At 46.2% G+C, this 13,982-nt stretch overlaps 1 protein-coding gene across 1 annotated transcript in view; it reads left to right on the top strand.

The window, feature by feature from the left end:
* Nucleotides 1-8,473: 8,473 nt before the first annotated feature.
* The window catches only part of BAZ1B (bromodomain adjacent to zinc finger domain 1B), a 328,954-nt gene continuing 323,445 nt past the window's right edge, over nt 8,474-13,982 (top strand). Inside the window, exon 1 of the mRNA XM_029612999.1 lies at nt 8,474-9,072. Coding sequence (XP_029468859.1) covers nt 8,954-9,072 — 119 coding nt within the window. The 5' untranslated portion in view covers nt 8,474-8,953. The remainder of the gene's footprint in view (nt 9,073-13,982) is intronic.

Genomic DNA, 13,982 nt, shown 5'->3' with positions numbered 1-13,982 from the left:
TTTGGTACACTAGGGAAGTACCTTAGGGAGACACTGGAAGGATGTGAGGAAATGACTGAAGTGGAAGAAAAGTGGGCTAAACTAAAAGGAGCCATAGAAAGGGTGACAGATTTTAATGTCAGGAAAGTTAATAAAAGAAAGCAGAAAAGAAAACTGGTACAGTTTTCCAAAGAGGTAGCTAAAAATGTAAGGATGAAAAGATCACAGGAAAGAATATCTGGTAAAGCTGAAAAAAGGGGAAAAGAATTCAGCACGGCCAAAACACAAATGGAAGAAAAGGTTTGGAGAAGGGCCATTGATAATTGCCCAGGATACATATCAGAGCAGGGTTATGACTCCATTTATAGACAAGAGTGTTTATGTTCAACTAACAAAGCTGAAAATGAACAAAGCCATGGGGCCAGATGGGCTGCATTCTAGGATACTAAGGGAGCTCAGAGAGGTTCTGGTGGATCTGCTGAAAGACCTGTTAAATAAGTTGGAGATCGGTAAGATTCCATGGAATTGAGAAGAGTGGATGTGGTCCTTTTTGATAAAAATGGAAATAGAGGAGATTGGAAACTAGGCCAGTTTAACCTTTCCTCAGTGGTGAGAAAATTGATGGAAACTTTACTGAAGGAAAGGAAAGTTGACGATCCACAGTCCAGTGGATGGCGTTATCGGAGACAGTATGGGCTAGATTTTAAAAGCCCTGCGCGCCAGCGCGCAAAGCCCCAGGACGCGTGTAAGTCCCGAGGCTTCGTAAAAGGGGCGGGAGGGGGCATGGCGACGGTTCGGGGGCAGGCCGGGAGGGCGGTCCCGAGTCCCCCGGCATTGTGGCCTCTGCCGGAGGATGCGAGGCGGCGTGCGCAAGTTACGCCTGCTTGAAGCAGGCGTAACTTGCCCAACAAAGGTGGGGGGGAATTTAGGTAGGGCCGGGGGGTGGGTTAGGTAGGGGAAGGGAGGGGAAGGTGGGGGGACGCGGAAGGAAAGTTTCCTCCGAGGCCGCTCCGATTTCGGAGCGGCCTCGGAGGGAACGGAGGCAGGCTGTGCGGCTCAGCGCCCGCAGGCTGCTGATTTTGTGCAGCCTTGCGCGCGCCTACCCCGGATTTTATAAGATACGCGTGGCTACGTGCGTATCTTATAAAATCCAGCGTACTTTTTAAAGATCTACTTCTATGGTTTTACTATAGGCAGATTGTGTCAAAGGAATCTAATTGATTTCTTTGATTGAGTGACTAAACGAATGAAATGTATTTCGACAATTTATGTATGTTTCCTTAAATATATACATAATAAAACGTTTCATGACACAACCTATCTTGACAGATCGCTGCGTTGTAAGTTTTATTGCAACAATCAATACACAGATTGATATATTGACTCTTACTGTGGTGAGAGTATGTTTACAGCATAAATCCCCTGATGCAGCCTTGTTGGCGAAACTCAGTTCGAGTTGGGCACCTCTAATAAAATCTTCCACGGTGTAAGGTAGTCCCTTTGTTGTTTTTTTGCCTTGGCTACGTGTGACCGCCTTCCGATTTGCTTTATTAGACAGATTTTAATACCAGGGATGGGCATTACGAATACCTGGTAATGCCTTTCAGCCTCTGTAATGCCCCTGCTGTATTCCAGCGAATGATCAACGAGATTTTCTGGGACCTCCTGTATGTCAAAGTCGTCGCATACCTTGACGTCATCCTTGTCTTTTCCAAGGACTTAGCCACCCACCGTGCTGATGTTCGCACGGTCCTCCGTCTTTGTGAGAACCATCTCTTCGCCAAGTTGGACAAATGCCTCTTTGAGCAATCCAGTCTACCCTTCCTAAGATATATCATTTCACAACGAGGGTTTTCCATGGACCCAGAGAAACTTAAAGAAATACAAGATTGGCCCCAGTCCGTGGGCCTACGGCTTTACAACGCTTCCTAGGATTCACAAATTATTACCACCATTTCATTGCTAACTACTTGACTCTGGCAGCTCCCCTCACAGCCATGACCCGCAAGGGCCGAGACACCCAGAATTGGTCCCCTGAGGCCCTTGCTGCATTTCAACGTCTCAAAGATGCCTTCCTTGCTGGACCTTGTTTGAGACACCCGTACCCAAACCATCCCTTCATTGTTGAAGTAGGCGCCTCTGCAATAGGGGCTGGGGCGGCCTTCAGCCAGCATTCGACATCTGGAACCTTAACTCCATGTTCCTTTTCTCCCGCAAGTTCTCCCCCGCAGAACAGAATTATAGTATCAGTGACCGGGAGTTACTTGCAGTCAAGCTTGCCTTAGAGCAGTGGTTCTCAACCCTGTCCTGGGGACCCCCCCCAGCCAGTCGGGTTTTCATGATATCCACAATGAATATGCATGAGAGAAAATTTGCATGCTATGGAGGCAGTTGAGAACCACTGCCTTAGAGGAATGGAGCCCTTGGCTAGAGGGCGCTCAACACAAGTTCACAATTTTCACTGACCACAAAAACCTAGAGCACCTGAATCATGCTCAGCAGCTTAACACTCCCCAGGCCCTCTGGGTGTTATTCTTTTCTAGGTTCAACTTCAAACTCCGGTATCGCCCTGCAGAGAAGAACCTTCGGGCGGATACCCTGTCTCGCTCCTTTGAACCCGAAGATGTTCATGACGAGCCTAGCCACATCATTGATCCCGCATGTATCCGCTTATCAGCAACCATCCCAGTACCAGCTGGGAAAACGTTGTACCTCGCCGGCTGCGTGAGAGAGTTCTCCGTTGGGCACATGATTCTAAGTTCGCCGGCCACCCAGGACAGGCGCGAACTCTCACTCTTCTCCAGCACTTCTTCTGGTGGCCCACCATGGTCACCGATACTAGAGCCTACGTCGATTCCTGCAACACGTGTGCCCAGCAGAAGCCCTCGGTCGGTTGACCCTGGGGCCTTCTCCAACCACTTCCTGCTCTGGATGCCGTGGACACACCTCTCCACGGATTTTGTTGTGGATTTGCCCCCATCAAAAGGAAACATGGTCATTTGGGTCATCATTGATAGGTTTTCCAAAATGGCCCATTTTATTCCACTGCCTGCTCCAGAACTAGCATGTCTCTTTTTTTTCTTCACGTGTTCCATCTGCATGGCCTACCCAAGGATATAGCTTCGGACAGAGGTCCCCAGTTTGTCACCTGTTATTGGCATGCCCTGTGCTTCGGCATTAACATCAGTCTCACCACAGCTTACCTCCCACAGGCCAACGGTCAAGCTGAACGCATGAACCGTTCCTTGAAAGCCTTCCTACGCGCCAACATCAATGATTGGCAGGAAAACTAGGCAGAACTTCTCCTGTGGGCGGAGTTTTCCAACAACTCCCACATCGCTGCTGCTACTGGGGTATCGCCATTCTCCATTATTTATGGCAGGCAGCCACGACCTCCATTTCCTATCCCGCTGACTGTACCCTCGCCAGCCATTTAGACCATTGTTGACGCCCTTAAAGCCCTTTGGAATCAGACAAACCTCCGTTTGCGTTAGGCAGCGGCTCAGGCTAAGAAGTTCACGGATGCCCTTCAACGCCCTGCTCCTGAATTTCAACCGGGACAGAAGATGTGGCTGAGTATGCGATACAGTCGCCTCAAAGTACCTTCCCAAAGATTTGCACCAAGATACATTGGACCTTTTCTGGTTAACCGTCGTATTGGACCTGTCACTTATCAGCTCCGGTTGCCACCGACCCTTGGCATGCATAACACGTTCCATGTGTCCTTGTTGAAACCGGTGATTCTCTCTTGGCCTTCCTGTAAGGCACCTGAACCATCTCATCTGCTTGCTGAGTCCGATACTACCTAAGGTCCAAGAAGTCCTTGACTTCCACCATAGGGGCCATTGATGGGAGTATATCCTCTCATGGGAGGGTTACGGCCCTAAGAAAACTCTTGGGAGCCAGCGCACATCTTGGACAAAAGCCTCCTTCTGCAGTTTCATCGTGCCCATCCGGGCAAACCCAGACCTCCAAGAGAGGGGCATAAGGGGGGGTACTGTTGCATGTGCTGGCCCTGGCAGGCCTGCGGCCAGGCCCTCTTAACCCGTTTGCCTGCTCCAGCGCCTGGTTCTGCTGCTCTTGTGGCTGGTGGCCACTGCCTCCGACCCTGGGCTGTTCCTTGTGCTCCCAGCTCCGCAGCGGATGTATCTGCTTCACAGAAAGACGCCGCCGTCTTGTGCTGCACCCTTCCCTAGGCGCACGTGTGCGCGCACATCAGCTGTACTTTTAAAGGGACCGCGGCGGGAACTTCACCCGTGGCCATGGATGATGACGTCACTGGGTCCTGGTATATAAGGCTGGGTCCAGCCAGTGCTTCCTTGCTTTGGCAACAGGTCTCCACGCTGGTCGTGTCCTCTGTGTTCCTGGTTTCTGATTCGTCTGTGTTCCTGTTCCTGAGTTCCGTTGTCTACCTTGCTTGTTCCAACTGACTGATTTCCTGGCTTTGTCTACTGCTTCGTCTGACCACAATACTGCTTGTTTCCTGGTATTGACCATTGCTTCGTCTGACCACGATACTGCTTGCCTCCTGGTATTGACCTTTGCCTTGCCTGACCATTCTACTGCCGACTTCTGGTATTAACCTACGCTTCCCTTATGACTCTTCCTTGCCTGCCGCCTGCCCTGACTTCAGCCTGCTCTACGACGCTCCTCTTGTCTTCATTCTTGAACTTGGCTTCTCAGGCTTCAGCTTGTTCTTACTCGGGCGCCCTCTTTCTGCCTCCTGTTCCCATTGGCACCCAGGTCTCCAACTCATCCGGATTGGACCACCTATTCCTACTATTGCTGCTGGCCCCTAGCTGACCTCCTCGTCGTCCCAGAGAAGACCTCAGACAGAGGCCCACCTAAGTCCAGCCAGCCTTGGTACCCAAGGGCTCAACCTGCGGGGAACGAGGGCTGGTATTGGCGAAGCTCCAGCCAGTCTCCATCAGTCAGCCAGCTCCACCTGCCAACGGTGGGGACCCGTAGGGCTTGCCCTGCGGGTAGCGTCAAACCCACTTCAGCCCAAGGCTCCATCTCCTGCACAACAAGGCCTATCAGGATCGAAGTTACTGCTAAGAATTCAATGATTGGAGAGCAGTTATGATCTAAAAGTCATATAGTTTCCTTCCCTTTATACCATTTATTTATTTATTTATTTTATTTATTGTTTTTGTTATACCGAGTTTCATGACAGGCATCACATCAACCCGGTTTACAATTAACAAAGTGTGAAAGGCATAACGTAGCGTAATAAACAATATTCTCAATAAAAACCTTGAACTTTAAATACAGGGAATCAGAAAAAGGATGTGAGAAAGTTACAAAAAACAGGGAAAATTAACTTGGAACTGGAAGAGGGGAGATAAAGGAACAGAGCAATATTTACATTTCAGCCAATTAATGTAAAAGAGTAACAAGATGAGTAAATAAGACTATGCGAATAAATGTGGCGGTATATCACTGTGAGATGGAACATATTCCTTGGAGGAATATGTTCCAAGATATTCCATTCCAAGATAGATACCATTGGCAGGGATCCTTTCCTTCAGATGAGTTCCACATTTCTACCTTTTTTTCAGGGTGAAAGTCACCACTCTTCCAAAGATTTGGTTACTGAAGGCTGGGTACCAAGAACCATTAGCTCCCCATGGAACAAAAAATAGTCTCTGAACCCAAGAGAGGAAAAATAAATCAAGAGCCATAAACAGAGGTGATAGTGCAAAAAGTAGAGATAGTTAATTAAAAATAGAAACTCCTCTACGTCGGATCACTGTCAGGTCTATCCTCTGAAGGAGAGATAGCACAGCGCAGGTTTTCCCTACTTCAAATCCAGCCTTGAACACAGGGACACAATACACTGCAACAAGGGCAACCAGCTCTCACAGGGAATTCTCCAGAAAGAGATTAAAAGAGTCAAAACAAGTTTGAAACATGTCGGATGGGATGCTGACCCCAAAAGGGAAAATCCCCAACTCCTTTTCAATAAATAAGAGAAAAATAAAGGGGCTCCTGTCCTTTTGAAAGGTTAATTCAAAGTCCATAAGAATAGATGATGCATGGGGATGATAAACAGCTAGGTCATGGGGGAGAAAGACCCAAACCTGTATTTACTAATTTCTGCATAAATCTCCTGTGGTTGGTAAACTCATGTTAGAGAAACCAAGGGTTCCCTACAATAATATAGACATTTAAATATCTCCAAGGAATAAAAGCACAGGAGGTGGGCCTCTTTCAAAAAATAAGAGGTTTTGGAACATAGAGCCATACCATGAGGATGAAAGTGCGTAGACTCAGGAGTAATCTAAGGAAATATTTATTTACAGAGAGGTTGGTGGATGCATGGAAGCCTCTCCATGGAGTTGGCTGGGACAAACACGGAATCTCTGAGAGACAGAAAGGGATTATAAAACTGAGCAGGAAATGTGGACTGGATGGCACTGTGGTTCTTATCTGTCATGTTGTATGTTTCTAGCACTGCAGAGGAATGAAATGAGACCGACTAGATGGACCTAATAGTCCTTATCTTTTACTATCTTTGTTTCTATGCCTATTGAGGAGAGTTATTAACCAACAGGCCGATACAGTAAGGGCGTGTAAGAAAAAGTGCGGCAGTGCCGGGCGCCCGCTCGTTTGCCGTGCGTACAGTTCGGATCACATACCGCGCGATACATTATTTAAATGGCATGCAAATGCAAGCCGCGTCCAAAGCGTGTCCATGAAGCGCAATCCATTTTACTGTATAGAGTGCTATACAGCGCCTATACAGTATACTGGGTGCACTGATACCTGTCATTTCAAATGTCATTTCAAATGACAGGTACCAGGAAGTGGATGGTTCTCCTATGCTCGGGCATCGGGGATTGCCAGTCCTCTCTCCCCCCCTCCCGAAGCAAGGCACAGGGCGAAAATTGACTCGACATGTTATTAAAGCAAATAGAAATTGTAACAAAAGTAAACTTACTGCATGCTTCCAGCAGCCCCAATCCTCTCTCCCCTCCTCCTGAGGTGCCCACCGCGGCTCCCCTGCCTCCCGGGGGCAGCCGGCGGTGAAAGCGGCTTCCAGCAGTCCCGCCGGCGAAGGTGCATGAACGCACATCCAATTTGGGCGCTCAAGCAGCAAAGGCGCATGCGTGCACGCCGTGACCTTGGACGTCCATCCGGGCGCTCAGGTCACGGCGTGCGCTCATGCGCCTTCGCTGCTTGAACACCCAAATTGGACGTGCATTCATGCACCTTCACCGGCGGGGCTGCTGGAAGCTGCTTTCGCCGCCGGCTGCCCCTGGGCGGCAGGGGAGCTGCGGTGGGCACCTCGGGAGGAAGGGAGAGAGGACTGGGGCTGCTCGAAGCATGCAGTAAGTTCACTTTTGTTACAATTTCTATTTGCTTTAATAACATGTCCAGTAGATTTTCGCCCTCTGCCTTGCTTCGGGGGGGAGAGAGGACCGGCAATCCCCGAGCGTAAGAGAACCAGGCCACACCATGTTACTCGCTTGCTCCAACCCACCCACTTATTTGACTGGAGCCTGCCTATTGCTGTCACATCCCTCTACCGCCAGGGTCAGGGTAGGCGGTAAATTAGCGGGTTAAATTAGCGGCAAAACAGTTGGTTAAAAAGGCGATAATCAGGCCGCACGTTACTATATGGGAGGGAATAGCTAATCCATTTGTTTACATATCATATACATGCCACTGGCGGAAAGGGATATGCGTCGATTTAAAGAAGCGGTAAAGATTGGTAGAAACGGATAGTGAATCGCGGGTTAGACGTACGCGGCCAAATTGTGGGTAGAAAGCGGGTTAGAAACAGGGTAACCACGGCCGCGCTTTACTGTATCGGCTGCAAGTAAGGAATATGTTAGTTTGGGGATAGAAGGGGAGAATACCGGGTAGACACACTTTGAAGGACCATAACTCCTTTTCACAGAGAATACATAAATTCGGTCTGCTCTCATATCCTAAGACCTCTCACAGCCACCCTCTCACACACACTCCGCTCATCGTCATTCTCTTATAAATGTCAGGGTCCGGACTCTCTAAAATATGAATTAGAGAGGGTGTGGTGCAAGCTAGGCAGCCACTACTCTGGTCACTATCGGGCGCGGTCCCTTTAAGTATAAGAAGCTCGAAGACAAAGCTTCACCCGCAGACATCTTTATTACAGACCTAATGCCCGGATGTTTACACTACCACCAGATTGCGCAATTCAGAATCGAAAGTTAACTCTTCCCTATTATTATTTGTCCTTATCCCGCACGTGTTCGACCGTGGCTCTCATCCACTGTGACTCTGCATCTGAGAAATTAATGCGCATTTCTGCCCCTACCTTTACATAACGTGACCTTTCACCCCAGGACACCGCAAACCTCTCGCTGCAACGCAGCCTGAGGAGAAGGGGCGGTGTCAGGACGTGACATCCGAAAGTGTTCGCCAATGATGTGCTAGAAGCGTTGAGCGCCAGGTTTGTGTCTTCCTATCCCAGCTCGGATACCTGGCAGAGGGGCGGGATTCTGTCGCTATGCCGTAATGTGTTACTCTGTGTGTGTCTAAAGAAAGGGGGGTAGCCGGCAGAGGGGAATCTCCCGCCATTTTTTAATAATTCGCCTGCTATCTGGTGGGCCCTGACCCGGGTCATCCTCTGTTTTGCCACTGCAGAAGAGCGATAGTATTAGTGCGCAGAGAAGTGTGTGCGAGTAGAGACCGTTGTGCGGCGTCAGGCCCTACGGGGCCCGGCTGCTGCTGCTTCTACTCGGGAAGTTGGATGGTAACCATTTTTACCTCAGGGAGATTTCTATGGCGCCGCCGCCGTCGTTCCGAATGGTATTGTGAGAGTTGGAATCTGGACGAGAGGAGGAGCTCACGGTGGGACAGTGAAGGGGCGAGAGAAATCGCCTGTGGAAGGCCCTGTTTCTGAGGAGATAAAAATACAGGCCACTCTTGTTATTCCTTACTTCCTTTTCGGTTCCTGCTCCTATCCCAGGAGGGAAGCACTGCTATGGCGCCGTTGCTAGGCCGGAAGCCCTTTCCGCTGGTGAAGCCGTTGACGGAGCCGACTGCTCCAGAGGAGGAGACGCACATCATTGAGTACACTAAGGAGGCCTTCCGCAGCAAAGAGTATCCTTTCTAGGGAACGAAAAAGGGTCTGTTGAAGAAGTGTTCTGCCAAAGGGCTAAGGAAGAGAGGCTGCTTCTAATTAACACCTCATTTCTTCAGTATATATGTTATCCTCTTTTGGTGCAGAACTGTCTGTTTAATTCAGATAAGTGGTCTGAATGATGGTTACTGGTGTGGAGAAAGAGCAGTGCTATTGGGCCTGTTTGATTATAATACATTTATGCTATGTTGTGAAAGTACTAAATTCATTATTTTTCTCATCTTCATAGGTATGTGGATCACATTCTGTGATCTTTCCAATAGATTTTCCGTGTTGGGGGAATGTGCTAAGATATACTCGCTTCCTAGAAAGCAAGTGACGTGGAATGCTCTGAGATGACATGCTATTGGTATGGTGAGGAGAGGGGATGTTAGACAAGGGATGCCAAGCTGATGTAACCTGAGTGAATTCTGTGAGTTAACAATTGGAGGTACCCTGCCAGGAAGAGAAGTAAATGAGGAAAAGGGCATTAGTTCTCAATAGCTAGTCAAGAAGTTTATTAAATTACCTTGATTAAAAGATTGCCTTACAGGTTTTATTTTTTGTTTGTCAACCTTTTATTTATATGCATTCAAGTGGACTTACAAGGCATCCACCCTGCTTTATTCATAGTATAAAGGGGGGAACTGGGGAGGGATATAAATAAAATAAGGTTGTAATGTTGTAACAATTTGAGGGAGAATGATCGGATGGGCTTGAACCTATGGTATTGGCTCAACTGTAGGTAGAAAGGCACGTTACCATACTATTACTTTGTGGTGGAAATAATGTGCATAGGTGGGGTTCTTTGATGTAAATAGTGTGGGGAGGGGAAAAATGGGGTGCCATTGTAACCATAGTGGGGGAATAGGGATGAGGTGCTGTGTAATTGCGTGGGGAAGAGGGTAGGGATACTCCCTACTAATAAAAACATTGGTAATGGTGCTAGCATAACTGTAGGCAAGAGTCTTCATGACACTGCAATGGGAGGAGTCTAGCAGTGTGCAGCATTATGCACAAGAGATTATGGGCCAGTGTAAATATGGTGAGAAATAGATTATCAGTGGAGATTTCTGGGGAGATAGTATAGCAATGTAACTGGCATAGTGCCCTACCTTTCTCATTATGTAAATATGCCAGTGTTATCCAGTATGTGGAGGCAGTATGCTAATGTAACTTGGGGTGGGGGGCACTATGTCATTGTAACCCTGGAGAATGAGAGGGGAGCAGAGACTGAGTGATATATTGGCAAACCTGAATGAGTGAGAAATGAGGTACCTTCTCTGCCAGTTATAACCATTGTGATGCCTGGCCCTGTGGCTCAGTAGCAGTGCTGTGCGCTGCCATGCTGAAGGTCTGGTTAGATCTATGGTTTGGCAGGGATGTTGTGAAGATAGTGTTCATAGCTTCCAAGGGGAAGGGAATTGTGGTAACTTCTTAAGGGTGACATCTAGTGACATGGTTCAGGAAGGAACCTGGTGCATAGCCCCTGGCTCAGGAGCATCACTATAGCAAGTAGACTGGATTTTATGGGGGAAAAATCCCTAGGTAGTTTCAAATGAAGACTTATGCTATCAGATATCCAGCCCTAGTTTTGACTGAGCTGGAAATACAAGGGAAGAGGAGGAAACTGCTGGGTCAAGAAATAGAGTTTGGGTGGGGAAAGTGGAAGGAGGAGTATTGTGCTGGTTTAAAAAAAAAAAAGAAGGGGGGGCAGGCGATTAGTGTTGTCATTGCAGCATTGATGAGCATGGTATCATTGGGGTCTGTGCAGGTACTGAACAAAAAGAGTGGGGCATAATAGAATAATGGGAGGATTTGGGTCTGATGTGCTTAGTATAGATGCTTGCTGGAAGAAATTACCTTTTGTTGCAATGTATACTGCTTCATTGCCATGGTAATATTTTGCCTTCTTGCATCAACTATAAATGAGCCTCTTTCTACAAACTGGTCTCCGATTGCAAGTTGGGGTAGAAGTGTTTTCCAGTTCAGCCGTAAGAAGTTGAGATGGAGAATGGATTTTTCATAGTTTTGGGAAAACTACTGCGTTTTAAAGATGGTTTTACTTCTGGTTTATTTACAAGTAAAGAAATATACCCAGGCTTAGACAGCTGCTGTCCTAATTAATGTTTTTGTTTTGTATTGCATGGTCCTGGTTGCTTCTAACCTTATTGAATGTACCATATATAAATTTGGAAACATCTGAACTGTTCCTTCCATCTAGGAGGCAGAGACAAACTCAAACTTGGAGGCCATCAATGTCATCTGCTTAGTTCTAATAACTTCAGTTAAATTATCTATTTCTAGCAACAGAAACATCTCTGAGCTGCTGTTCTAGTTCTGATTATGATTGTCGCTATTTCCAAGGACAAGTGTTTATTATTTATTGACATTTGATATTCTGCTTTTTACCACGAATGAGCTCAAAAAGGATTACAATAAATTTAAAGTAGGTTCCAATAGTATTATTTATTTGCAAAGTTGAGGATCTATATATTTAAAGGCAGATTTAGTTAGGTTGTTTTGTTGCTGTAGAAATAGGAATACTTCTATGGTAATTTTAGTTTGCTGTAGAAATAACTTCAGATTCTTAATGTAGGTATCTGCAGAGTTCTTTGTTTGCATTGATGGAAAAAAATCCTAGTAACTAATTTTTAATTTGAGATGAGTGATAAAATGTGACTGGTTTATGTGTGACTGCCTTGATGAAAATCGAAATGTGCTCAGATTATATGCATTCCATTTGGAGGTGCAAATTACATAATTGCTTCAAGTGCTTGTTGCCTCTGCATTAGGAAGCAGCCTTTTGCCTTCATATTGAATCCTGCAACTTGGAAAGAAGAGATGTAGAAATTCAATCTCCACCATCTGTGTGACAGACATACTGAGGTGCTGCAGGGTTCATGGTGCTCTATAAGGGGGTGACATCAGCAAGTCAGTTCTGTCTCCATCTACTGGCAGGGGAGCTAAATCCATGTATTCTGCACTGCTTGGTCTGGGACAATAAGGACAATATATATATTTTTTTTAACACCTTGAACACTCCAGCCTTAGTATGCCTATTTGTATTGGGTGTTTTATTTATTTATCTTTATTATAACTTTTATGAAAACTTTTGTTTCCCTTCAAAAAGTCTGTCAACCTGGTATTTTGAGCCAGCTGTTTTTAAGTTAGCCTGTGGTTTGAAGGTTACTACACTAGCAGTGTGCTCTTCCATGGAGTGCATGTCTTCTGCTAGAAGTGACTGGGATATAGGCAAGATTCCATTTGATGTGAGATATTTGGTTATACCCTACCATGAAGTTTGCATTTTCATGAAAATCAGGACTGTATCTACAGGTATGCAGGCAGCTTCCCGTCAAATATTTGTGTGTATTACTTGTAATCTGCTGAGACTTGTAGATCAGTGGAATATAAATTGTTTAAATAAATAACAGGGTTGGATCAGCTTTTCCTCCTTCCATGAAGCTATGTGGTCAGCATAGATATAATAAATATCATCTCAAGTTATCAGGTCCCAGCATGACAAGCTTTTTTTTTTTTGTTTGCCAAAAGCAGACAAATCTAGCTTCAAACAGGCCTGGAAACCTTAAGAAGACAAAAGGATCAGTGTAAAGGTGTCAAAACAGTGATCAGCTTCTTCAGTGCATTGGAAGTCTAGAACTAAGTGTGGTATCTTCCCACTTTAAGCAGTTTTAATTTAAAAAAACTTAAAGCAGTTTATGCACATGTTGAGGAAAAACTGCTAATCGGGGGTGTCGTTAACTATGGTCACTTGGAGGCCCCTTCTGGGACTTGTCATTGGCTCCTTGTCCTTGTTCTGCTTTTCTCTCCCTCCCATTGGTGGATAGGGGGAGAAGAGAATGGGATGCCAGACTGGGTATGGAGAGTAGGGATGGGAGGGTAGGGGAATGTGGGAAGCCAACAATTGGATGGGAGGTATGAATATGGGTGTGCTAGATGAACTAGGAGGTTTGAGATGAAGATGTATATGTGAGATGGCATGAGAAGAGGTCTTAAAAGATGGGGAGAGGTTGAGATATGGTGTGAAGGAGCTGGAGGGTTGGGGAGCAGGTGAGAAATGGTGAAAAGGGGATGGGCCTGTGAAGGGTTTGAGAGGGTGAAAATGGGATGGGGAAGAAAGGTTGGATGGAGGTGGGGAGAAAAGTCAAACTGGGGCTAATGAAGGAATGAGGCAAAGGATACTTGAGGGTGAGGACAGTGGATAGAAGTGTGGAAAATAAGTTGAAGAAATGAGAATAGAGGGGTCAAAAAGAGAAAGATGGTAGGTAGGTGAGATAAGAGGAGATCAAAGACTGAAGAATGAGAGGAGAAGTGAAATCTAGCTTGGAAAGGATAAAGGCAGAAAAGAGAAATGACAAAAAGGGAGGAAAGGGAAAGAGTGCCAGACAGGAAGTAGAGAAGGTGAAGGAGAGAGAAAATGGACAGGAGAACCTGGAAGTTAGAAGATAAATCAGAGCAAGGTGAAAAGGAGACTAGAACCATTGCAATTAGAAAAATTAAATGCCCAGATAACAGAGAGACATCTTATTTTCAATTTAGAGATTAGAAGATGTCATTTTAGGAATGTGCACCTGTTATATTTTTGTATTATGTCTTGTATAAGAGGTAATGTTTCCCTTTCTCCAGTGTTGCACTGTATGCAGAGACTATCAGGGTTTCCATTTCAATTTTTGTCTGTATGTTTCTAATTAGCAGTCTGGTACTCAGTATTTGGTGAGGGGTCTATCTGTGTTCTGCATGTATGACTGAGTGAAGGATTCTGCTAGTTTTTCTGTGGAGCAAAATATAGCAGCCCAGCTTATTTTATCAGTAGGTGGTGAATTGGTGTTCTGGGTCCTGGTGTAATATTTTGCAGTGCTGCTATTTC

The sequence above is a fragment of the Rhinatrema bivittatum genome, chromosome 8 (assembly GCF_901001135.1).
Source record: "Rhinatrema bivittatum chromosome 8, aRhiBiv1.1, whole genome shotgun sequence".
Lineage (NCBI taxonomy): Eukaryota > Metazoa > Chordata > Amphibia > Gymnophiona > Rhinatrematidae > Rhinatrema > Rhinatrema bivittatum.
The sequence above is the reverse complement of the archived record's forward strand: the minus strand, read 5'-3'. Positions and strand labels throughout refer to the sequence as shown.